General features: G+C 40.4%; 1 protein-coding gene across 3 annotated transcripts in view; it reads right to left on the bottom strand.

Annotated features, from left to right (window-relative positions):
* LOC121953106 (retinoic acid receptor gamma-A-like) overlaps positions 1-23,829 on the bottom strand; it is a 43,098-nt gene that overhangs the window by 6,571 nt on the left and 12,698 nt on the right. Inside the window, exons 1-3 of one of the 3 annotated variants that reach the window (XM_042500057.1) lie at positions 23,167-23,207; positions 22,628-23,022; positions 985-1,133 (exon numbers count right to left, since the gene is read on the bottom strand). In XM_042500057.1, coding sequence (XP_042355991.1) covers positions 985-1,133; positions 22,628-22,799 — 321 coding nt within the window. In that variant the 5' untranslated portion in view covers positions 22,800-23,022; positions 23,167-23,207. Of the gene's footprint in view, positions 1-984; positions 1,134-14,489; positions 14,981-22,627; positions 23,023-23,166; positions 23,208-23,829 lie in introns of those variants that run through there. The other 2 variants (XM_042500055.1, XM_042500058.1) reach the window with 2 other exon arrangements.

The raw sequence follows: 23,829 nt of genomic DNA, 5'->3' as shown, positions 1-23,829 counted from the left end.
TGTTAGGTGTTCGGTCTGTTGATCCATTGATCCAGAATAGAGGCACCATAGAGCTCATCAGCCTATTGGTGTGCATTATGTATAAATGTAGGTGTGGTTTTATCTTTTCAAACATTTAACCTGCCGAAGATCCAAGCGCGATTGAAACGTTGTCTGAAATAAGCTTGTGTGGCATGGATTAAGTGTGTGTGTTTGCTGTGATGATGTTGCAGGTCCATTCTGAATGGAAAACATGAAAACATGTCACGTTTATAAAAAAAAAAAAAACACTCATTATTTTGAATTTGAGGCACTGGGCTTTTATTTTGAAGTGCAGTTTCCTGCTGTTTAGCAACTATTTTATTGCCATGTGAGTATTAATAAGCCTATAAACACATTGTGCCTTTGCAGAATTTTTATGTCACTGATCTTGAAGCATTGACATGCAGTTTTTGGTTTCAGTTAAAACTGAATATGTGGTAATTTATCTTATGTGTGGACATGGAACTAATGACTAAGGAGAAATCTAGACCCTGTGATTGGACCATTTGGGAACCAATGATATAATACAGCTTTCAACTTACATTGTCAGTGGAGCATCTCCAGACTAAACACTTGATAACATCATACTTCAGATTTAGCACTCTGGTTTTTGAATTTGGGATAGTTATTCTTGTTAACTAATGTTTTTTGGACCGTCTTAGAGCATGGGCATAACATGTATGTATTTTGAAAATGGGCGTAGTGCCCCGTTAACAACAGCTTTCTTCAATTTAAATGCAGTGATCATTTGCTTCTCGCTATCAGCATGATGTTCAGCTTAGCTACATTGATAATGTGCAGTATGAGTAAGGATACACTAGAGGGCAGCGTGACAAAAGCAAACATTACAGCGAAGCAGACATCTGTGAGGCTCCAGCTGAGCATCAGCTTCTCCCTGCGTCTTTTCTGTGTTCACTTCATGCATCTCCTGTAAACTCTTCAGGTGTCTCTGGCTTCATTTACCTTGCAGCCCTCACAGGAGCTCACTCCGTAGTGATAACCAGATGACTTGTCCTGGCACACAAAGCAAGGCTTGTAGACCCGAGGAGGAGGAGGAGGTGAAGGGGAGCTGGGCACCATCTCCTCCGAGCTGGTGCTCTGAGTCTCCACAGCTGCAGAAGGAAAGAAAAAAAAAAGAAACTCTTATTATATCACAACATCTTGTTTACATAAGTCCTTAAAGTCTTTGAAACTATGATGAAAGCTAATAGGACTGATTAAGAGAGAGTGGTCAACAAACAACCCCCAACCCCATGCAGGCCACCCCTCGGAGCCAGAAGGCAAGCTCAAAGGCAGACATTTTTAAGAGAAAAGGGAGGGAGAGTGGGGGACACTGCTGATTGACAGGGACTTAAAAGAGACACAATTAGCTGATGGCCAGATGGCCCTGCTGATAAAATGCTGATTGGCAGCTGAGATTTGATTGGCTTCTCCATTTACTGGGTAGTGGGGGGAGCAGCATACCTCTGTTGACTTTTTGACTGACATTTGAGTTTTTGCATCTGTGTTTGTGTGCACGCGCAAGCGCACACATGCGGAAGCTAGCATTTTTATTTGAAAGGCTGTCCAACCAGACCTGCCGTTATACCTCCAGCCCCATGTGAACAAACAGAGGCGGGATGTTTATGAGACTCGGCTGTCTCCCCTCTGTTGTTTCTCGCTTAAGAAAATGGCACACTGTATAACACCATTTGTCGGCCACAGGCGCAAGTCGCTCAGCTGCCGCTAATGAAAACGTTTGACGCAAACAATGTAAAGCAGACGCAGAGACAAGAACGTCTAGCTGATGAAAACAGTGGTTCCCAATTGGTCCACCCATAGAGTCCACATTTCTCCTTTTCTTATCAGTTCAGGGTCCACAAATCCATAAAATACCACACACTCAATTTTATTTCACAAAATTTCAAACACCATGTTGGCTTAGAACACAAATAAATAAAACATATTGCGAGAATAAACAGAAATGGCACTTCAAAACAAAAGCTCTGTGCCAAAGATTCACTGCACTTCAACATAAAGTGTGTTTTTTTTATGAACTTGACACATTCATGAATCACTCGTGGTCCATGATACATTTCTGGACCACGACCCACCAGTTAGGAACCACCGGACTAAAACTTTTAATTCTTAAAGCATAAAAAGGGCAAAACCTGCCTGGTACACATTTGAAGGTGATGACTAAAGAACAACCAGATTCCTGCGAACATGCCTTTCAACTTTCACCTTCAGTCACCCCAACTTCACCTCCCTCTGCCCATTCCCACCCCCACTCCCTTGTTTCCTGGCCCTAAATTCCTCAGTGCAGGCTGGACGGGGTTTAATAGTTGCCCAGGCTCATAAGCGGCCCTATAAAGGTTGTGTCTGGGATGGGAAGGAGGCCCCCGGCCAGGCTGACGGCCTCTTTATTGGGATCCAGTCACCTTGGGCAGCTATTCACATCAACAGCTCCATCCTTGAATCCCTTCCTAGTAAAAATAAAGAATCTGGGGTCAAAAACCCCAAAGTCACAGCCCCTCCTGTCACCTTCAATGGATAGCACAGGACTGAACCAAATGTGGCCCCCACCCCACCGCAGCAACCCCAACCTGAACCCACAGCCTGTCATTAACAAGAGTGGTAAGGTTTCAAAAAACAGAGAGGCAAAGGCACAAAGGAATAATCTAATAAAAACACAGAGGGCAAAATGAAATGAGAAAGAAAGGGAAAGAAGGAGGTGAGTCCGAGGACAGAAACTTCCCAGTGGCCGAGAGGTTAAATAAAATCTTGACCATTTAACTTTGACCTTGACTGAAGAAGGCCATTACTAACTACATGACCAGCAGCTTGCTTTAAAGTTCAGAAATGCGTTGAAATATAACTGGAAATTCAATGAATCATTAGTGACTTCATCCCGTGTATCTGAGCAGCACTTCATCAAACAATAAATCACTATTATTCAATGTATACATATTAAAAGAAAGTCAAAATAAAACCTTGTTTCTCACTAAAAATGTAGATATATTTTAGATTGACCCTCACAGATGGACTTGTTTGACACATGGTATGTAGCCTAAATGTGCAAATCTATAATAGAAGAGTGCATATTTATCACTGAGACTGTTTCTAGTGACATAAATCTGAAATGGGAATACAAAACACACCACACCATTGGACGCTAACTTTGACATCACGTGTGAACGCATTTTTACATTTCAGTTGTTTTCAAGTCCCTAAGTGGGTCTAAGCAATATTACAATCATTTAAAATATTATCAACACTCTGTAATACAAAAACATTGACATGTTGTAGCAACATGACATTAAATAGTTCCCTCTATTTCCCACATTTAAATTATCGCAAACAACTGGCAGTCTGGCTGTGCAGCCTGTGTTCAGCTGTCTGTACTCGACGCTTATGTCTTACTTTTGCTTTATAATACATGTATTTTTCCCAGCTGGTGCGTTTCATAATAGTGTTATTAAATAATCAGAGATGGAGATGTGTGCACTGTGTGACAGAAAGAATTTAAATTTTGATATGAGGTAAAAATGGTTTGTAACATTGTGGTTGCAAACAAAAAAAAAAAAAAAAATCAGTTAGATCAACAAAGCTTCTTCTAGTGAATATGGCGAATGTTTCCTAGTTGCTAACTTTTTGTGACCAGTTATTTATCACAATTTCAGGATGTACAACCCAGAGGAAAGGAATATTAAAATAGGATCTCTTCTTAATAAAGCTTATTTCCCCTTGGCATAACTGGCTAAATATAACATCAATATGAGTTTTGACCATTTTTTCATATTTCTTAAATTTAGCTCCTAGTAAATAGCCTTCCTCTTCCTTCCTCTAGCCTTCGTCTCTGCTACATCAAGATCTTAAAATCAACTTTTTCCTCTCTCTTAATTCGTCTGAAATAATCCGCTCTTGAGATAACATTTAGATCCAAAAGAAAACTTAATAGCTTATAAATGATCCTGCACAATTCTAGAAATGTGTCGCAGTCATCTAATTCAAGTCTCAACTCTGTGTATTTTATTTGTTTTCAGACTTGTTGTTGCACAGTAAAAAGAACTGCTGGTGATTTATTTTTTGCCCCTAATTTCTCCTAATGAGGAGATTAGAAGAAACTGATAAGAACTGAGTCCAAATTAGAAGATCATTTATATCTGATAAAATAAAGAAAAGACTGTTAGAGCAGCAACATTTTCCTCTGGGAGGAGACGTACACACAGACAGTTATTTTTCAACAGCAAAAAAAAAAGGCCCAACAGCCCATACAATCAGTAGTGATGATAAAAAGACCATTGTGGATTTTTTCCTCGCTTTTCTTTTCCTTTTTTTCTGCTGTGTGATCCAAGGCTTCGAGAATGCACTGAGCCCCTGGCTTCCAGTTTCTTGCTTGTGAGGATTTCCTGCTTGTTGTTTTTTTCGTCTACTGTGATATTTCGGTTAATATGATTGAGTTTTTTACTAGGTCTATGTAAACAATTTGAAGGCTGCTTCTCCAGGAAAGTGTGACATTTCCGACATTTTAAAGAACCAAATCATTTTTGGATTAGGTCAGAAAGCAACTGGCAGTTAAATGAATTTAGAAAATAAATTTCAGCTGTAGCCCTGATGGTGTAATTAATGGTTTATTGAACTGAATATACTTTATTCTGAACATATAATACAATGTATTTGTAAAGAACAAACAAAAATACTAGTAAACATATATAACAGCATTATCTTGTCAAATAAAAAAACAGATTATCAGATTGCCATTTCTGCCTATTTCATACATTTTTCCTAAAAATGCTGTAAATAACAAGCACTGTTCTCCAACAATGCGAGCTGGAATTATTCAGCGTATCACGTTTCACACACGTTTATGAGTAAACAAAGAGCTGCTTGTTAGGCAGGAGGTAAATACTATTATGTATTCAGTTAGAGGAGCATTAGAGCCCAGGTGAGGGAGGTGGAGCTGAATGAGTGGCACTGTAACGCGATCACTGTTTTCTGTTTATATAGTAACACTGACAATGTAAAAGTGGCCCTGAGAGAACAAGTGGAAAAATAGCTCCCATTGAAACAGAGACGCTGCATCTGGCGCCAGGAGAGAGGTAGTGACTGACACCGTCTGAGGGTGGTGAGAGCGGGTGAGGAGGGACGTGACTCCCAGAAACATGACGGAGGGAGACAGGGTGAGAGACACTGGAGCTGAAGGCGGCGCGAGGGAGAGGGAGAGGGAGGGGGAACTTTACCTGGCGTGGAGAAAGAAAGAGAGGAGCCAAAAACTGTCAAGCAGCTGTCATCACCCTGAACTGAGCTCAGCCTCAGAGTCTCGGCTTGAAAAAAATACCTCTCTCTTCTTAACCTACAACTCACCCCTTAGCGTGTCACAACATCAATCAGCACAGGGCTATTGGACGCAGAACAGACAAGGTGACTCGTGTGTGAATCAGCCTCATCAGCTAGCTGGATTAATCTTCTATGTAAAGCTTCACTTCCAACCAAAACTATTAATAAAACCTGTCACAGAACAAATAGATGGTGGAAAACTAGGGTGTTTTTCCACTGCACGATAGCGTTTCTTATCATCATTTTTGCTTGATCTACTCATTTTTCTGTGTCTCTCCCACCTCCCTCCTCTCCCGTTTACTCAGTGTTTGTTGTCAGATCAACACATCCCTGTTTAGACAACAGAAGCCCCCCTGAAAGCAGACACCTTCCTTATCAGCTCTGATGCCTGAGAGCCTTAAAGGGATAGTTCAGATTTTTGGAAGTGGGGTTGTATGGGATACTTTTGCATAGTAGGTGTATTGTATACAGTAGATTTCAGTCAGCACACCCCCAGTTTGGAGAGGCAGGCTGGAGTGGGAAATGGAGGCTAAGAAATGACCTGCTATGAATGGGGGCCAGCAGCAAAACTTATTTTAGCCTCCTAAAAAAGTCCCATCTTTAAAAAATGATATGTTGTGTGCTATATTGAGAGTATTGTCATTACTTTACATGTAAAAGCCTGTTGCTATTGAAAAGCCATTACCGGCTTCACTTCCCCCTCTATGTTCTCACCAATGCCACCAGACTCTTTTTAGAAAAAGAGTCATTTTAGCTGACTTAGCAAATGAGCAGCTGGTCTACAGCTGCCTTAATCAGTTAGATAGTTTGTGTTATTGTGTGACTTTGGTGAATCTGAGCTAACCCTGTTAAACACCAAAGTTACAAAATAACACAAACAAAATAACTGATTAAAGCAGTGGTAGACCAGCATCCCCTGTGTTAAGTGGTGTTAAATCACTGTCTTTCTCTGTGGAGTCTGGCTTTGAAAAGGGCGATGAAAAAGCTTCATTTTTCAGTTAGAACCTTTATCTGAAATGAAGGTTAAGCAGGGAAAATACTCTCAATATAGCATACACTTAAACTGATATATATATTTTTTTTTAGATGGGACTTTTTGAGGGGATGAAAATACATTTTGTTACTGTCCCATCCACAGCAGTACATTGCTCAGCTTCCATGTCAGACTCCGGGCTGCTTCTCCAAACTGGGGGCATGCTGAGCAATGAGTACCCCATACAACCCCACTTAAAAAAAAATCAGTCCTTAGTAGTTTACTAACCCTGTATTACAAATATATAAGAATCTATTTAAAATTAGGTAACATGAACATGAACAGCTGAAGCTCTCAACACATGCTGTTTCCCAAATCCATTCTGTGTACTACTTCTATACAATGCATACTATTTTTTATATGATATTCTGTTTGTGCTGTTGCTATACAAGAAATGCACACAGTCAACCATTTCATACTAACAAGAAATGATATAATGTGCCAACAGACTTCAGTGAGACAGAGCTGATCTGTCATACTGCATTAACGAGTGCGTGTGAAGGAAAGCGCTGTGATTGACACTGCGTGTCATCGAGCAGCAGCTCTTTAAATCCTGCAGTACACTGAGCACACGCACAGAGTGAGCTGGTGGTTTGTTTTACACTGTTTTTCTTTTCATTCTTCTTAGAGTGGCTGTGTGGTCGACACAGTGTGACATATGGCCTATACGGCCCGCAGCCTGGCTCAGCCTGCCAACATCGTACATCTCATTGAACTAGACTTTGGCCTGGGGGTCTCCAAAGAGGAGTGGAGGATAATGCCATAAGGACTGTGGCACTATTACAAAGCTATAAAGATTTTATTTGTACTTGTTTGATTTTTTGAGCCAAACCAGAAATATGAGAGATACTTTCTTGACTAAGATAACTGTAAAAACATGGTACAGACTCAGCAGAGGAACAGTTTTAACACATATTTTTTTCGCCCTGTGTCCTAAAGAGATTAATCTAGATGGCAAATTCAGTTTTTACATAACCTCTCCCCTCACAAAATGTTCAGCAGCATACTGTGGAATGTTCGTGCACATGTGAATTTGTGTGTGTGTGTGTGTGTGTGTGTGTGTGTGTGTGTGGTGTGGGGGGGGGGGCTGTTACATGGGGCCACAGGTCAGCTGGACTGTGTAAAGGGTTTTCAGTGTGACTTTGAGTGCGACAACACTCACAGAAACTGTGCACGGACAGAGGAGGAAAACAATCTAAGTGAATTTTTAAGGACAACATTAACTCTTTGAAACCTGAGCAAACTAGCTTGACTTAGATTAGCAAAGAAAGAAGACATGGCCCAAATAAATTAATAAAAAGTAAAGGAAAATTACCAAAAAAATTAGTACAAAAAAATCCCATCACACACACATAAAAGAAAGTAAAAAACGACAACAAAGAAATAACCTTTGAAAAAGCGCTTAAATATTCTAATATGTTAGATAATTTCAAATAATTAATTATGATAATTCAAAAAAAGTTTTATCCTAGTTTTTGTTTTTCTCCCTACTTTTAAAAAAATAATTTCCTAAATCTGCAAATTTCTCACAATTTGTGGAACACTTCTTGTCTATTTGCTCATTGCCTTTTCTCCCATATTTTTTTAAAGAAATAAACCATTTTGCTCAGAATTCAAATGTTTAAATACTTGTAAAAGGCGTCTGAAAGCAGCATATGAAAAGTGATGTCGCTCCAGGTTTTAAAGGGTTAATGCAACCTATGCATTTAATTCTGATTACATGACGCCGTCTGTACTTTTCATTACAAAATGCATGTGTCATGCTTAGAATGACTGTACTCTGTTGTAATTCATGAGCAGATAAACAGTGTGTGGGGGGGGGGGGGGCACAACCTCAAATATGCTGAGCGAGTAATTACCACGACAGCAGGGAGGAGATGGGGGAGATCTGAGTGACAATCCCTTTCATCAGCTGTTCTAAGTTCAATACCAGCGTCCCCTCCCCGTCCCCTGCCCCCCCCCCCCCCCCAGCTCAACCCTCACTAATAACCCTCTTCCCCCCTCTGTCCTCTCCTGCCTTCCTGCCCTGGCAGGAGGAGGAGTCCTTCCTGTCATTGGCAGCGCCTCTTAAAGAAAAGGCTGTGAAAACCAGGCTACTGTCCAGGAGATGGCTCCATAAAAAAACAGCAGCACCACACACGTAAAAAAAAAAAAAAAAAAAAAAATAGCAGGCACACACAGACAACGGCTGCACACACACACACACACACACACACATTCGCACAAGTTCACTCACAAAACCTGAAATCCTGGACATATCCTCAAATAGTTTCAGGTGCATTGGAGAAATTTGGGGCAAAAGAGTATAAAAGAAATCCTCAGGAAGTCACAGTTCACACACACTTGCGCTTGACAATGTGTAATTCAAGGCGAGGTTTAGGACAAAACCTGGAAAACAGCATTCATGCAATATTTTGTTGTTTTTTTCATGGTCACAGAGTTGGGCTTTGTCTACAGAGTGTGGGGTGAGGGGTGAGTTTACGGGACAGGTTGTTAAATCTGGGTTTGTCCCTCCCATTCATCATCATACATACAATAAAGCCTTTCTTTTTTACAACAGTCAATAAAACCAGCTCTCTATTTTTGCCCTTTTTTGATATTGCAGAGTCTCCCAACTCCATACTGGGGCGCTTGAATGCAACACTGGGAACCAATATGGCTTCTCAAACACATCTTATGCCGACAAATTTGTAGTAAATTAGTAAAAAGTACAAAAAAATGCCATAAAATTAGTTTATAAAAAAATGGAAAAAATTAAAATGAAACTAAAAAACGAGGAAATGACCTGGGAAAACTGCTTGAAACTTTATAATTGTAACATAATTTTAAATATATAATTATCCTGGTTTGAAATGGTTAACCCTGTACTTCAGTGTTTAGCCTAATAACGGTGCAGTTACCTGGTTTCAGTGTTGAAAGTCTTTTAAAATATGTCCGCTCAACCACATTTTTGCAGCTAGTGTAGACATTTAGCACACTGTAGGATATTTGACAAATAGTTTAGAACGCATATGAGATGTACTAATGATTCAGAGTCATCACTGGCCAAAATTAATGTAGTGTGGTGGAGACATGGCAGAAAGCTGTGACACCACAATCAGAGACGAGTTGGAGCATGACCCACTGAACCTCACAAGATGGTGAGTCCACCTATCAGCATCCCGGGATTGAATTTGCTCCTGTGGTTTTATACATATACTGTTATTGCGGAAATATGCTTTTGCTGAACATTGCTTTCACCAGGCATGAGTCCACATTAGAGCTACTGATACGCCTCGGTATTTGTGATGTGTGCATTCCCAAAAGATGAGTCTGTAGGCGGTCAGAGGCCTAGGTGAATGAGAAAGAATGGTGAGACTTTGTCCTTTTTTTGTGAATTTACAAAGCACACAAGTGCAAATTCTCTAACTTGCAGGGTTGGTTGTAACCTGAAACCTTCTTTCTTTCTGACCACCTCACCACTCCACTGTTTGTGTGTTAAAAATCTGCTTTGCTTTGGCCTTTGTTCATTTTGTCACTTCTCTGGCACACTCTGTGTCAAAACACCAAATTAGATCACACTAATGTGGAAACATACACAGTTGTGGTTTCAAATTTCCAATTTCCATATTTAAAAAAAACCCCAAAAAATCTCAATCTGATTATCAAGTTATTTCAGGTAAATTCATGGATAGCACTCTGATCAGGGTTGCTAAAACATTGTGGGTTTTTTTTTTTTAAATTTACCACTATTGGCTTACAGTCTGTGTATAAGCAACATGCAAAATACTTTTTCAGTGACAACCTTTTCTTAATTTTTCTTCATTATTTTATGTGTCCTGTGTCATCTGTTCTTTTATATGTACTTTTTATCGCTTTTTGTGTGTTATTTCTGTTGACATTTGCTAAGTGTGACTTTGTTTTTTATTATTTCCTGATTTTTTTATGCATCCTTGTGTCCTTTTGAAATAATTTCTCATTAGTAGTGCTTTATTATCATATTATTATTATTTTAATATAAGTTATTTCTGTTGACATTTGCTAAGTGTGACTTTGTTTTTTATTATTTCCTGATTTTTTTTATGCATCCTTGTGTCCTTTTGAAATAATTTCTCATTAGTAGTACTTTATTTATTATCATATTATTATTATTTAATATAAGTTAAAGGTTTAAGATCCATTGTTATTGTCTTGTCTTACAGCTACAAGAACCTCTGCTTTTCCAAAAACATATTATACACTGACTGAACTTGACTTTTCAGGTTCACAGAGGTTGTTTAGGCTTCACAGTGTAATTTCTTTCTCACCAGCATTGAGAAAGTGACAGTGTTGAGGAAAGACAGCCCAGAGGCATTAAGAGTACAAGAGCACAGGCCAGTAATTCATGACCCAGTGACACAGATTAGCTCTTTTTATTAACGACTGTGTGCAGGTACAGCCAAAAATAATCATCCGAGTCCCTTACGGTCCAAGAAATACAACATGCAGACACCCACTAAAACTGCTACTAAGTCTTATCTCATAAATCCGTGCATATCTTTGGCCTTCATGTGCTACTGGCAGTAACAGCGTCCTCATACTGTCATCATTTGCAGCTGCTGTCCAATGAGCTGATATGATGGTTGAGGAACATTGTTTAACTAGCTTTGAAGAACCCATTTATAGAGAAGAGGCTGCCACAGGAAAAAGGAGATTATCAGTAAATGAAGAGGAGAGCGTTTCCCCTCAAGGCCTGAAACACCAAGACACAAAGAGTTACGGGGGGGTAGTTTAATCCCAAATCCAACTTCATTCCTCCACTCTTCATTCAGCCCTCATCTCTTTGAGCTGCCCGTGCCTCTACACTCCGCCTAATCTCTTAATTGACCCTATTGTAATTGTAATTGAATCATTAAAAAGCTCTCGGTTGCACAACACAAGGCGTGTAAACTGAGCCAAGTGTGAGCAAAGAACACACACACACACACACACACACACACACACACACACATATTAGTGCTCGGAGGAACACACACATGCTGATACACACTTAAGGGAAAGGAAGATCAAGTGGGGGGGGGGGGGGGGGGGGGGGGGGGGGGGGGGGGTCTTCAAAAGAGGAAAAAAACAAATGTCACACAGAGGAGAACACCCCCTACACACACACACACACACACACACACACACACACACACACACACACACACACACACACACACACACACACCCACACACTCCGCACAAGAGGCAGTGACAGAGAGAGGGGACAGACTTTGGCATGTCCCCGCTCCCTTTAATGTCTTCTGACGTTGAAACAAAGGAAGGCAGAGAGGTGCTGAACTGCTTCACATAAAAAAAATAAAAAACAGGAAAAGATGACCACCTCCAAACATGCGTACACACACACACACACACACACACACACACACACACACACACATACGCATACACACACACAGGAGAGAAAGCTCATGTCAAAAAGACACAGAGGCCATGCTCTCAAGAATTTATATCTGCAGTGTCCAACAGCGTGTGATCACTGAGAGCAACACAGAGAAGGCAAACTTTTAGTAAATGTCCAACGAGGGCTTTTGACGTATAATGTGGACTTTCTTGTAATAATGAGAAAAGTCTATATGTTTAGATTTACTCTTCGAAAAAAGGTTTTAATGTCAAAGTGTCAGTGGGAACTGAAGAATGCTGGTGAAGTAGGTTTTATTGCTCAAGATTTTCATGATAATATTGTCTATTTTTTGAAATTATTTGTACAACCTCCATTAAAATTGGCTACCAGCAATTGTAAGTCAAAGTATGCCAGCAATGCCTACCGTTCAATCAGAAGAGAAAAATGAGGCAGCTGTGTCAAAGTTTTAAGTGGGGCAGATTGATGAAACTTACAATTATGTGATCGATTTATTCATCAATTGATGATTTGGTCTGTAAAATTTATAAAAAATTGCTCTAATTTAACTGTGATGTTTTCAGACATCTTTTGTTTCAACCCACAGTCCAAAACATGTTCATTTTCAGGGATTCATTGTCAGCGAGGTAAAACAGAGGAAAGGAGAGGAGAGTTTGAAAACAGCAGTTAGTCAGTCATAAAAAGTAGTTGCCACTCTTTGTCTGTTGACTGACTAAACAATTAATTTACTAATCCTTTCAGCTCTAGTCATAAGCAGTTCATTGGGATTTACAGTCCACCAACCCAGCCTCAGAGAGATTAGTTGAGTTCAAATCTATGCTGGCATGTTCAATAAAGAAATAAAGCGTCAGAGGTGAAACCTTTTTGTGTGTTATTTTCAATGAATTATCTCAGGTTACTCAATGGGGCTGAATCCCCCTTTAAACCCCTCTGTTCAGTCAGTGAACATTTTTTTAGTCAATGCAGAGACCTGAACCTCCAACCTTTTAGCTAAAAAGAAAAGAAACAAAACCAAATTTTATATAAAGAAACGCTGATTAATGAACATTTGTGGACGTTTGTCTGTCAGGCTGGCATCTGGCGAAGCTCCTTAGCGAGTTGAAACAGGCCCTGCTGTGGTGTTTGTCATCCCGACTGCTCATCCATCATCATTAGCAGGACGGAGGACCTGACAGTGCTCGATGCACTGGTATCTAAATAATTACTGAAGATAAATAGACTCAAGGTGCTCAGTGGGGACATCCCACAGCGGAGAAGATATTTCAGACAGAAATATTGTTTCGCACAGCTCGGTGACACATAAGAATAGACTTCAGCAAGTCTGTTTCTAGAGATAAACAGAGTCAATGTTTGATTTTCTGAAGCCACAAAGCTTAGTGAAATCAGTGAGTCTGAAAGTGGACTCCATGACGTTAACAAAAGGTTTGCTTATTATTTTGTCAGGTAGAGGGTTTTTTTTGCACAATTATCTTTGCAGGGTTTGTCTGTGTGACTGCTCCTGTGTAACACTGGATCTTAATCCTGCCTGATGCAATCTGTGCCTTGTCTACTCAGGTCTTTTGAAGGGGTTGTGTTGGGAAACAGCTTATATGTCAAGTGATTCATACTTTATCTTTTAACACTTGAAAACTTGAACAAACTGGCCTGGTCTCTTTCAAAAACATGGGAGGATGGCAAAGAGCAACAAAAGAAGAAATTACACAACAATTAGCAGGACATGACTAAAAAAGTACGAGAAAATTACCTTGTACTAGAATAAGAAAATAAAATGTTAAAAACAAAACAAAACAAAAAATGAACAAATTGTACCTGAGAAATATAATAATTCTAAATTAAATTATCTATAGAAATAGTTTCCCCCCTAGATTGGATCTTTGTCCCCTAGACATTTTTCTTTAGCTTTATACAAATAATTTACTAATTTTACTCCATTGTAAAACATTTTTTTTGCAAAGCTGTTCATTGTCTTTTTTGACAATGTTAGTGAAATAAATCACACCAATTTGATCAAAGTCTAAATGTTTAAATACTTGTGAAAGACATCTGAAAGCAGCACAAGGAAAGCAATGTTGCTCCAGGTTTCAAAGGGTTAACTGACATCTCATTCTATTCATCATCTTTTCCTCTGAGGAATATTGACAAAATGAATTCTAGCTTTTATTAACTCCTTTTAATAGCACAAATGCCAACACAAATAAACACTAAAGTAAAAGATGGAGAAGTTAATCGGTCCATTCATATCCGTCTTTATGCTTTGCAATCTGTTTCTCACTAGCTGTGGTTCTGTGTGTGCGAGGTTATTGGCCAAATCACAACCATGTGATTTCAAGGCCCATTTGCCTTCAATCTGTCAGTGCTGTTTCTGTTTGGACGTTGTTGTTTTCTGGACATGTCGCCGGGTCAGGTCCCCGAATTGTTTAAAAGAGCTGTCAATCATGTGAAGTCATTCATAAAGAAAACAAACACGATGATGTATAAATACGCACTCCCCAGCTCACTCACTCACTCTCACAAAGCACGCTGAGCGCATAAACAAACACAAAGCAGGGTGAGAATGGGTACATAGAATCGAAAGGAATCTGACTCTTCCTGTGGAGAGAGCTCTATGAAAACAAAACCAGGACTCTGATAAGCAGACACACACACACACACACACACACGCACACACACACACACACACACACACACACACGCAGTTGCTCTGTTCCAGTCTGATGGACAGGATGGAGTACTCACACTGAATGCTGCTGGTCCCGGCCCAGGCAAAAGGGTCCAGGCCGGAGAAGTAAGGGGTGGCCTTGCCGAGCATGCAGGAGCCCTGTCCGGACACATCAAACAGGGGCCGCGGGGCCAGCCCCAGAGCCTCCATGCAGTCAAACATGCCCCTCTCAAATCACCGCAACTTCAGCCTTTTGTTCTGCAGCCAAGCTGAGAGAAAGTGGCTGTAAAAACCGTAAAAGCTTCCTGTGCCTGAGAGTAACTCAATGCCCTGCTTGGTCCAGGTGTTCCCTGTCTCTCTGTGTCTCTTGTTGCCCCCCTGACTGTCTCTTCCAAACTAAGTCCTCTGTCTGGACAAAATCTCTTCTTGCTCACCCTATTTCTGCTCTACAACCTAAACTTCTCCGACAGATCACTTGCCTGTCTGCCTGTTTGACTGCTGTAACTTATCTGAGCTCCCCTCTTGCCGGCTCTCTGGGCCTCTCACACTCCACCACAGGCTCAGCCAAATATCTGCATGCTCTCTGAGCACAGAAGAAGGAGGTGGGGTCCAGGAAGAAGGAGAGGGAGGGACGCAGTGCCTGAGGGGGTGTGCACAAGCTTTCTGATTGGCCACGCACCAAAGTTTCTCTCCTTCCCCCTTTTCTCCTTCAAGTTTTCCAACTCGCCTCTTCATATTTCATATTCTGCAAATGAAAACAAACACTCCTCACCTCCAACTCCCTCCTCCCTTGACTCTTTCTTCTTTTTTTTTCTTTTTGTTTTGGCATTAATTCCCTTTTTGTTTCGCCACAGCAGGGAACACTGCCTCGCTTGCAAACAGCACAGCTCTGCCACCTTTAGCAAAATACTCAGTTTGGGGAAGAACTGAAGTTGCAGAGAGAGAAGCAATTTAGTGAGAGTGTCATTTGCTAAACTTCCAAACTTTAACTGTAAATGGATGTGGTTACAGTACAGTACAGTAGGACTAAAGTGTCTACAGGAACACACCTGCTCACACTCAGTCCCTGTAATTTCCCTTAAACTGATAGCCCATATATTGTGTTGCATTTATGATTTATATTTAGCCTATTATTATTTGCATAAACACGAGGAAATATAATGACAAAACTGAAAGTTGACAAAGAAACCTATCAAATCCAACAAGAAAGAGATGATAATGCTTTATTTTCAATTTTCATGATCCCTAATAATTTCTTGAAAGTTTTTCAGAAAAACAACATGTGATCATGTAATTGTACTTGTATAGAAAACAGGCAAAGTTCTGTGTCATTTCTTAGATGTCAGTTAATGGTTTTGAGCTAATAAGCGGCTGTTGACTAGGATGTTCTTTAAAACAACCTTACACTTTAAACCCAAATCAGTGTGAATCAATTACTCATTTATTATAGGAAAGTCCATGCTATATATATGTTGAATTGCATACATGTATGTGGGCACATTTCTGTCAATTTCTAATTCAAGATTCAGCCTGTCGGATTTAGGGGCAACTTAGACAAAAACTGTATAATATTCATAACAATGTTTTTATTAGTTTAAAACTACCTGAAGCTAAAAATCTTTGTGTTTTTTTATGTATGCCATACTTGTATTTTACTTGAGTATTTCCATTTTATGCTAAATTATACTTATCTTCCACTACATTTTGGAGGCAAATGTTGAACTTTCTACTCCACTTAGTGTATTTTAGAAATTTAGTTATGTTGGCAATTTAGATTATTAATACAAAATATAAGTCAGTTGACATATAATGATATATTATTATGGATTAAATTACCTAGCAGTATATAAAGTAATTTAAATTAGCTCCCCTGTATTTCTTTAACGTGCTCGGCATACAAAAGAAGTTTGCTTTGGTTGCAGTGTTGTAACTTCATCTCTAGATGCCACACAGTCCGACACACTGGTGCCAGCTGAATACTGTCTGTATATCAGTGCCCAATGACATAGATATTTTCAGGAAGTTATAAGACATTAATATTACGGGTCTGCAATTTGGAAACTGCAGACCCGTATGATAAAGTGTTACAATGCTGAAAATGGATGAATTACAAGACAAGGACAAGTGTGCCTAAAGGTGGACTCCAAACTGACCCCTAATTGTACTCATTAATGACTATTTCATATTTGAGATCAAATGTATGACCTATTCCAGTAATATTTTACTTCTGATCTGTTTCCATCCACACACCATTCCTTCTTTTTCTTTCTCAATTGTCATCCATCTCAGTGTCTCTCTTATTTATCTCTCAAAGCTTCCCTTTCTTTCCATTCGGTCCTGGCGTGTGCGGATATCTAATTCAATTCCTTCAATTCAGCTAGAAAATGGATTCAGTTATCTTCCCTCCTGGAGCTTATTGGATAGTTCAGTCACATACTGAAGAGGGACTCTGCTGCAGGCGAACCACACTGGCCCTGAGTCTGGATAGTTTGTATACGAGACAGCCTCACCCTCCTCCCTCTCCTCCTCCCTTTCCTTCCCTCGTTCAAGAGGGATGAACTCTGGAAGAAACCCCCACTGGGGCTCTAACACCCCCCTTCACACATACGCACACACACACTGACTTCCCAAATTGTCCTGCCCGTGGCTCCGTACGCTTCATACTACCCTTGTGTGTTACAATTCTCTATTTTCTTTGTTTTTCTCCCATTGTTTGTTTGTTTGTGTATATTTCTCCCAACCCCCTGAATCCATTTCTTTATTTTTTTATTTATTGTTTGGAAGATAACAGCATGCAGCCTCTCTGCTGTTTTTCCCTTAACTTTTTTATTTATCTTAAAAGTACTTTTTTACTTATCCCCCACCCCAATTCTTGGTTTCAGTGAGGGGAGTTCTACCTGTCTTTCACCACCATGGCTGGGCGGCGCACACACACACACACACACACACACACACACACACACAAACACACACACACACACACACACACACACACACACACACACACACTACAATGACACACTGCAGGGAGCAGAGCAGCACAGTATCAGCCTGCTGAGCTCTCTCCACACCTTGAGACAATTACCCTCCCTGCCTCACAGCACCCTGCCCCCTGTTGCTGCTTTGAGCAAAGAGACACACAAACACAGGCCGAATGTGAAGAAGAAAGAAAAAAGTTGTCTCACTTTCTTTCACTTTTAACCTGACATAAACTCCCGCTATTTCAGTTGCAGCTCTCCGAGTTTCTCACACACATACACGCAATTTGTAAGAGGAGCGAGTCATATTACAACTATTCAAAATCAAGTTCTCCGGCTATTCATCCTGTCGTCATGTCTGACACAAACACACACAGCCGAACAATGGCCTCTCTCTCTCTCTCTGTCTCTGTCTCTTTCCCCACCAGCAGCTCCTCCGCCTCGGCCGCAGATATTTGCTCAAAGTCTCACTGCGGTCATCAGCAAGCGCACAAATATAGTCACAAAGTTGAGGCAGGGATCGCGAGACTGCTGGTTTGTGATATTCATGGGTGTTGGAATGTGCAGCCTACAGAGTGGCAGTGGAAATGTGTGTGTGTGTGTGTGTGTGTGTGTGTGTGTGTGTGTGTGTTTGTGTGTGTGTGTGTGTGTGTGTGTGTGTGTTCAGACGCATGGACAATTATGTGTGTATGTGCTTAAACAGAGTGCCTGTGATGAAAGACACAAAGAAAAACACACAAGTCTTGCTCTGTGCCTTTAGGTTCAAGTTACTAATATCTCACACACACACACACACACACACACACACACACACACACACACACACACACTCTCAAAACACAGCAAAGAACAAGATGTGACTAGTACAGAAATTACGAAAGGACATTGTGTTCATTGTGGAAAAATACACTTCTTTTCCTCGGGATCGCACTGAGATTTCTTTCTTTCAGTAATTAAACAAGGATTTTGATTTAGACAGATTTCTGATCCTGATGTGATGAAAAAAGACAAAAAATACACAGTTCCAAATATTTACTTGAAATCCAGAGATGGTATCACGTATTTACAACAGTTCCAGGAAGAACTGGGCAGAAGAGCTGAAACCAAAAAGAGTTTCTTGTGTGCTCCGATTCTTATTGCCAGTTCCCACTGCTCTTAAAGAGGAGAGAACTTAGTTTATGATTGAACACACAGCAGAGAGCTTTTGATGTGGATATCCGCTAATTTCAAGTCCAGGGATGTTTTGAGTTTCATCTCATTAAGGAGCAAAGTCCAGTCTTCCACTCACACTGATTAGGACCTGGTTTGAATTAATTGGCAAATCCCACTTAAGCTATTGTAATTTTGTGTAATTTTGTTCACTTTGCACTAATGAGAAATAAGTTATTCATTGTAGCATCACTTGATGATAAAGAATGGGCTCATTATTTGTAAGATTTGTCTTCCTCATTCGAAATAATCAGCACTGAAAACCCTCGCTGGCTAACCGCCACAGCAAACTATCAGTTTACACATCTGGATGTCTGCACAGTTAATAAAATCATTTCTTAAAATCTAGCTGATGGATAAATGTGTCAACTCCTTTCCCACATTATGATTAAGATTTAAGATTGCGAGCCATTCCCCACCAGCGGACGCAGTCCAGCTCCTGAATTTCAGGTTTGTCCTGCTGAGCTGTCCAGATGATCTCATCCAATATGGAAAGGTCTTTGGGAATTTCTCTTTTAGCAGGTTGGACTGATGCACAAGTGAGGAACTAATAGTTGTCAATGTCAGCAGGCACTCCAGACCGATCAACAAGGACTTTATTGTATGTGCCTTTTAGATACACCAGCATACGACTAGGACTTCCTGTAAGACGAGATCTTGTATCTCAATTGGACCTTCCTGGCTACATAAAGGATAAAAGAAAATGTGGCAGTGAAGGTGAACTCTTGCAGCCAGACTAAAGACAAATGATGTGTCACAACAAAGGAGGTCCTGCCCTCCAGGTAGTAATGCCGCGTTTCTAAACGGACTGCTCTCATGCACTGTTTGTACGTATACCAATGAAAAGTAGTGCACCAAAATTTGTATATATATATATGTATATTTGTATTCATTAGCTGCAATTACATGAGCAGTGAGCTGATGGAAGTAAAGAAGGAAGTAGCATGAAGAGCAAGAGTCCATGTAAGGGTGGTGGATGGGTCAAACAAACACAGGACTTTCCCCCGGGAGACCGTTGTTCAGGACTGTGTCAAACCAACTGTTATTGTTGGTTCGACACGTTAGTTATTGTACATCCCCACATTGTTTCAACTTAACATAACTTGACGTAAAGTATGTAACGTGAAAATGCCATTTGTGGGGCACTAATTGTTAGATGGCATAAGAGCTGTTGTAAGAGTTGTATTAGTAAATGTTGTTCTAAAGCCTACACCACTGCCAAGCATTCCTGTTTTGAGGTTGAATAACTCCTCATTGCTGGATTTAAGGTGACTAATGACCTGCTAGCATCTCAAAACAGCACATAACCCAATTTCATTAGGGAGGTGTCCATTAACCCTCAAATTGTGCAAAGTGAAACTGCAAATATAAAATGGCAACACGTCAGTTTAACAAAAACTCCCATGTATTGCAAAAACGTTTTTACACTCGCATGAGGTGGTATTTCGGGCAATATCAAAAAGCCACATTTTGTAAAGCTGCAACAAACATTTTTTACGCTGACTGACTGACTGGTGTTAAATTAATTGGTGTTGTTGCACAGGCTACAATATTAGAAATGTGCACTATGTGTTAATTAACTTGGTTTCAAAACTTTTTTACTGCGCCTTTGATCTGTTTTGACAATGATGAAATACCACTCTATTTATATTGGATTGGTTCATTTACATGTTTGTGTCACCCACATTTCCAGCTTTCCTTCTGTTTGTGAAGTATCACACACCAGTATAGCACACACACACACACACACACACACACACACACATACAAAGCTATGCTCAACATACAATTACCAAACCAATTTATACAAGGCAAAAAAAAAAAAGTGACACATCACAGAATTCAACTGTGGACTGAAGCTATGTGATCTAACTAATGTTTCTTTGTAATGTCATCTCTACAAGCAAAAGAAATCACGTGGTTTTATCACAATTCTTCCTTGTCGGCCTTCACTGTCAACTATCCAATATAGTTAAAATAGCATAGATAACTACGGTGAGATAATCTGTATGTACCTGACAGCTCTCTTTTTGTCACATGTGACCACCCATGTTGTCATCAATCCTGACTGACATAATGCGGTCTCTCATATCTCTCTCTCTCTGTGTATGTGTATTAATGTCCCAGAGGCAACATGTCAAAGATGTAATGACATTGTGAGAGCTGCAAGCCCGGCTATACAGCCTGAGTCTCCAGATAAACAGATATCAGCAGCTCACTGAGCACATCATCTACGTACGCACGATGAGGCACACAAACGCTGATTGACAGAAGAGTTCAGCAGGTATTTCTATAACAGATGTCAGTTTTACAGGATGAGAGATATACTGCGTTTAATATGGACACTGCACTAGTGTACTGATCATAGGGATTCATTTGGATACAAGCATTCCACTTGATTTGGCACAACTTTATCATACATACAGTGGTCAAATATAGTCAACAAAATGAACTGGAGGATGGAAGCATTCATATAAATAAGCAAATGATTTCAAGTTGCAGGTATTTGCATTTATATTTTCTGAAATTACAGGATTTTTTTTTTAAAAAAGGAAATATAAAGCACGCTAAAAGGAGGAATTGTTGACAAAAGCTTATTTTAAAAAGAAACATTTTTACGATTAAATGAGGAAATTTACACAGATCGATACTTGCTGATCCTCCCTCTCAGTATAGATGTTGAATGTTTCCAGTATTGTTTTTGAGAGAGGAGAGCAAACAAGCCAAATATTGTTATTTACATTTGCAAAAAATATTAATTATATATTGTATATGCTGCCTGCATGCCACTTTTGAAGCCTTTGGAGGGTTTTCAGCGATTCCCCTTCACAGCCCTTGCACATTATGTATTGCATCTTTTTTTAAATACATTTTTATATATGGAAAGAAAGAAAAAAAGAGAATTCATAGCAACCCTAACTGTACACAAGTTGAAGTTGCTACAACCATAGCATGACAGGGAACTAACAGTAATTATATGAATGCAGTTTCATGTTAAATAATGTTGTGATCCTGTAATATCAAGAAACAACACAAAGAGAAGAGAAAGAAAGGGAAGAACACAAAGACATAAGTTCAGACTTAATAAAGGAGAAAGTGCCCTTCACTCTTCAAATCAACTTTTTTGGTCCGTCTCTGTCACTGTGAAGTGCAACAGCACCCCCTGTGACCCAAAAGTATACCTGTACAAACACACTGCTGTTTTTGAAATGAGAAACTGTCATGTTTCTTTAATGCCATATTTCTGTCAAGCAATTGCATGTGTTTCTGTTCTAATAAGTGATTTGAAGGATTTAAATTCTATTCAAAGCAGAAACTACACCAGGAAGCATTTTATATTTGCTATTTTTTCCAGCCTTGCCCTCTCTGCCATCCGCCTGGTTTACCACATGGAAAAACTCTTCTGTTTTTCCTTCTCCTCTCCTCTCCTCTCCTCTCCTCTCCTCTCCTCTTCAACTCGATCCGATCCGATCCGATCCGATCCGATCCGATGATTTTGAGCCTTATCCTAATCTAAATTTGCCCTGAAGACAAAAATTTTGAAGCCTTGCTGTGTTACGCAAAACAAGACTTGTCGGGACATGGGTATTAGGCACACTATCATCTCCCATGCGAGTACGTGGGATGAGGATTTCTTGATTGAACCTTGGCCCAGTTTGAACCCTCTTGATGATACTGCACATTTTAACACATTTTCTTCAGCAGTTTGAATGAAGATGAATGTGACACTGTGGCTTTGAGCTCTTGGTCTGAGTACGATGAGATTCTTTCAGTCGGGAGAATCTGTGCACGTTCTTGTGGGTTGATGTTAGTTCATGTAAGATAAGATGGTGACATTTGGTCACACAAGTCATTTGTAAACTATTCTTGAAATTTCTGTGTTTTTATGAAATGCACCCAATGGAAAGTCTTTCTTGAAACACATATCTTTCAGAGCAACACACTCTGTTGCAGGGATGTAACACAAATCTCCATAGCTGTTTGAGTAGGTTGTGTAAATGAATAATATATATTTTTGTATTACTCACATAATGCAGCCATCTCTTTGGGAAGGTCTGCCCCGAACCGGCCGAACAGGTGGCTACTGGCCAGCAGGTCGAAGGGGGAGTGGCTCCGCATGGAGTTAAAGGTGAACGGGTACATGGCACGAGGGAACCCGGTCATGTGACGCACTTGGTGCTCCCTGTTGGTTGCCATCATGAAAAGTGCTGCTGCTGTTTTGGGTGACTTTTCTCTGTTGTTTCCTCTTCCTGCGGCGTCTTCGTCAGGGGCCTGCGGTGAGTTTGAAGTGGGCTGCTGCCATCCAGCCCCTCTCAGGCGCTGGCTGCTCTGTCGTCAGGCCGAAGGGGGGTTGAGAGGGATGCTGTTGAGGGTGAAACAGAAACCTGTAGCCACTTGACCAAGACCTGACAAGATCCAGACTCTGTAGAAAAGAAGGATAGTTAAGGAGGGGCGGTTAGACACTGAGACTAAACTCTGACCTATAGAGCACAGTGGCTTAAAAACTCACCTAAAGTCAAATCAGTAACAATAAATCAAATAAAAATATCACTGAGACAATCGATACCTCAAAAGCAAACTCCAGACAAGGGACAAAAATGAAGACGAAGAGCAAAAACAGAGCGCTGAAGAAACAGCAACACTTCTCTCATGCTTTTTGTCTGTCTTCAAAGTAGTGCAATGATTTCAGGCAATGCCATATGATTTCAATCAGCAGCAGTGTATTATAAAGGGTCTCTCTGTTCCCTCTGCCAGCCTGACTGTAGCCAGCCTGCTCGAGAACAGCCAGCCACAACATGGGTACAATTAACCCTTTACAACAACACACACACATGACCTGCTCATTCTCACTGTACCCCACACCATATACCCTCTGTGCCCTCCGTACAAACCGCTGAGAGTTTGTGATGATCACGATGTCTCACTATTTTCTGTCCCTCAGGACTCTTGAAGTGTCTCTGTGACCCTGTCAATAAGTGAAATGAGGGCAGCCCTCTCCTCTTGTTTCTCTGTGACTCTCTCTCATCCCCTTTAGTGATTTCATGAGTGGGTGGAGCTTGACTCTCTGTGGTGGAGCTGTGGTAAATACAGCCCGGCCAAAGAATGTCTTGTTGTTTTGGGCCTGCTTCGGCTTGGGAATCAAACACCCAGGGTGGGTGAGAGACACAGGGAGAGAATTATGGATTTACAAATGTCCCTCATCGCACTACTATGAAGAAACAACGATTCA

This window comes from Plectropomus leopardus, chromosome 2 (genome assembly GCF_008729295.1).
Source record: "Plectropomus leopardus isolate mb chromosome 2, YSFRI_Pleo_2.0, whole genome shotgun sequence".
Lineage (NCBI taxonomy): Eukaryota > Metazoa > Chordata > Actinopteri > Perciformes > Serranidae > Plectropomus > Plectropomus leopardus.
Note: the sequence above shows the minus strand (reverse complement) of the source record. Positions and strands in the feature narration are given on the sequence as shown.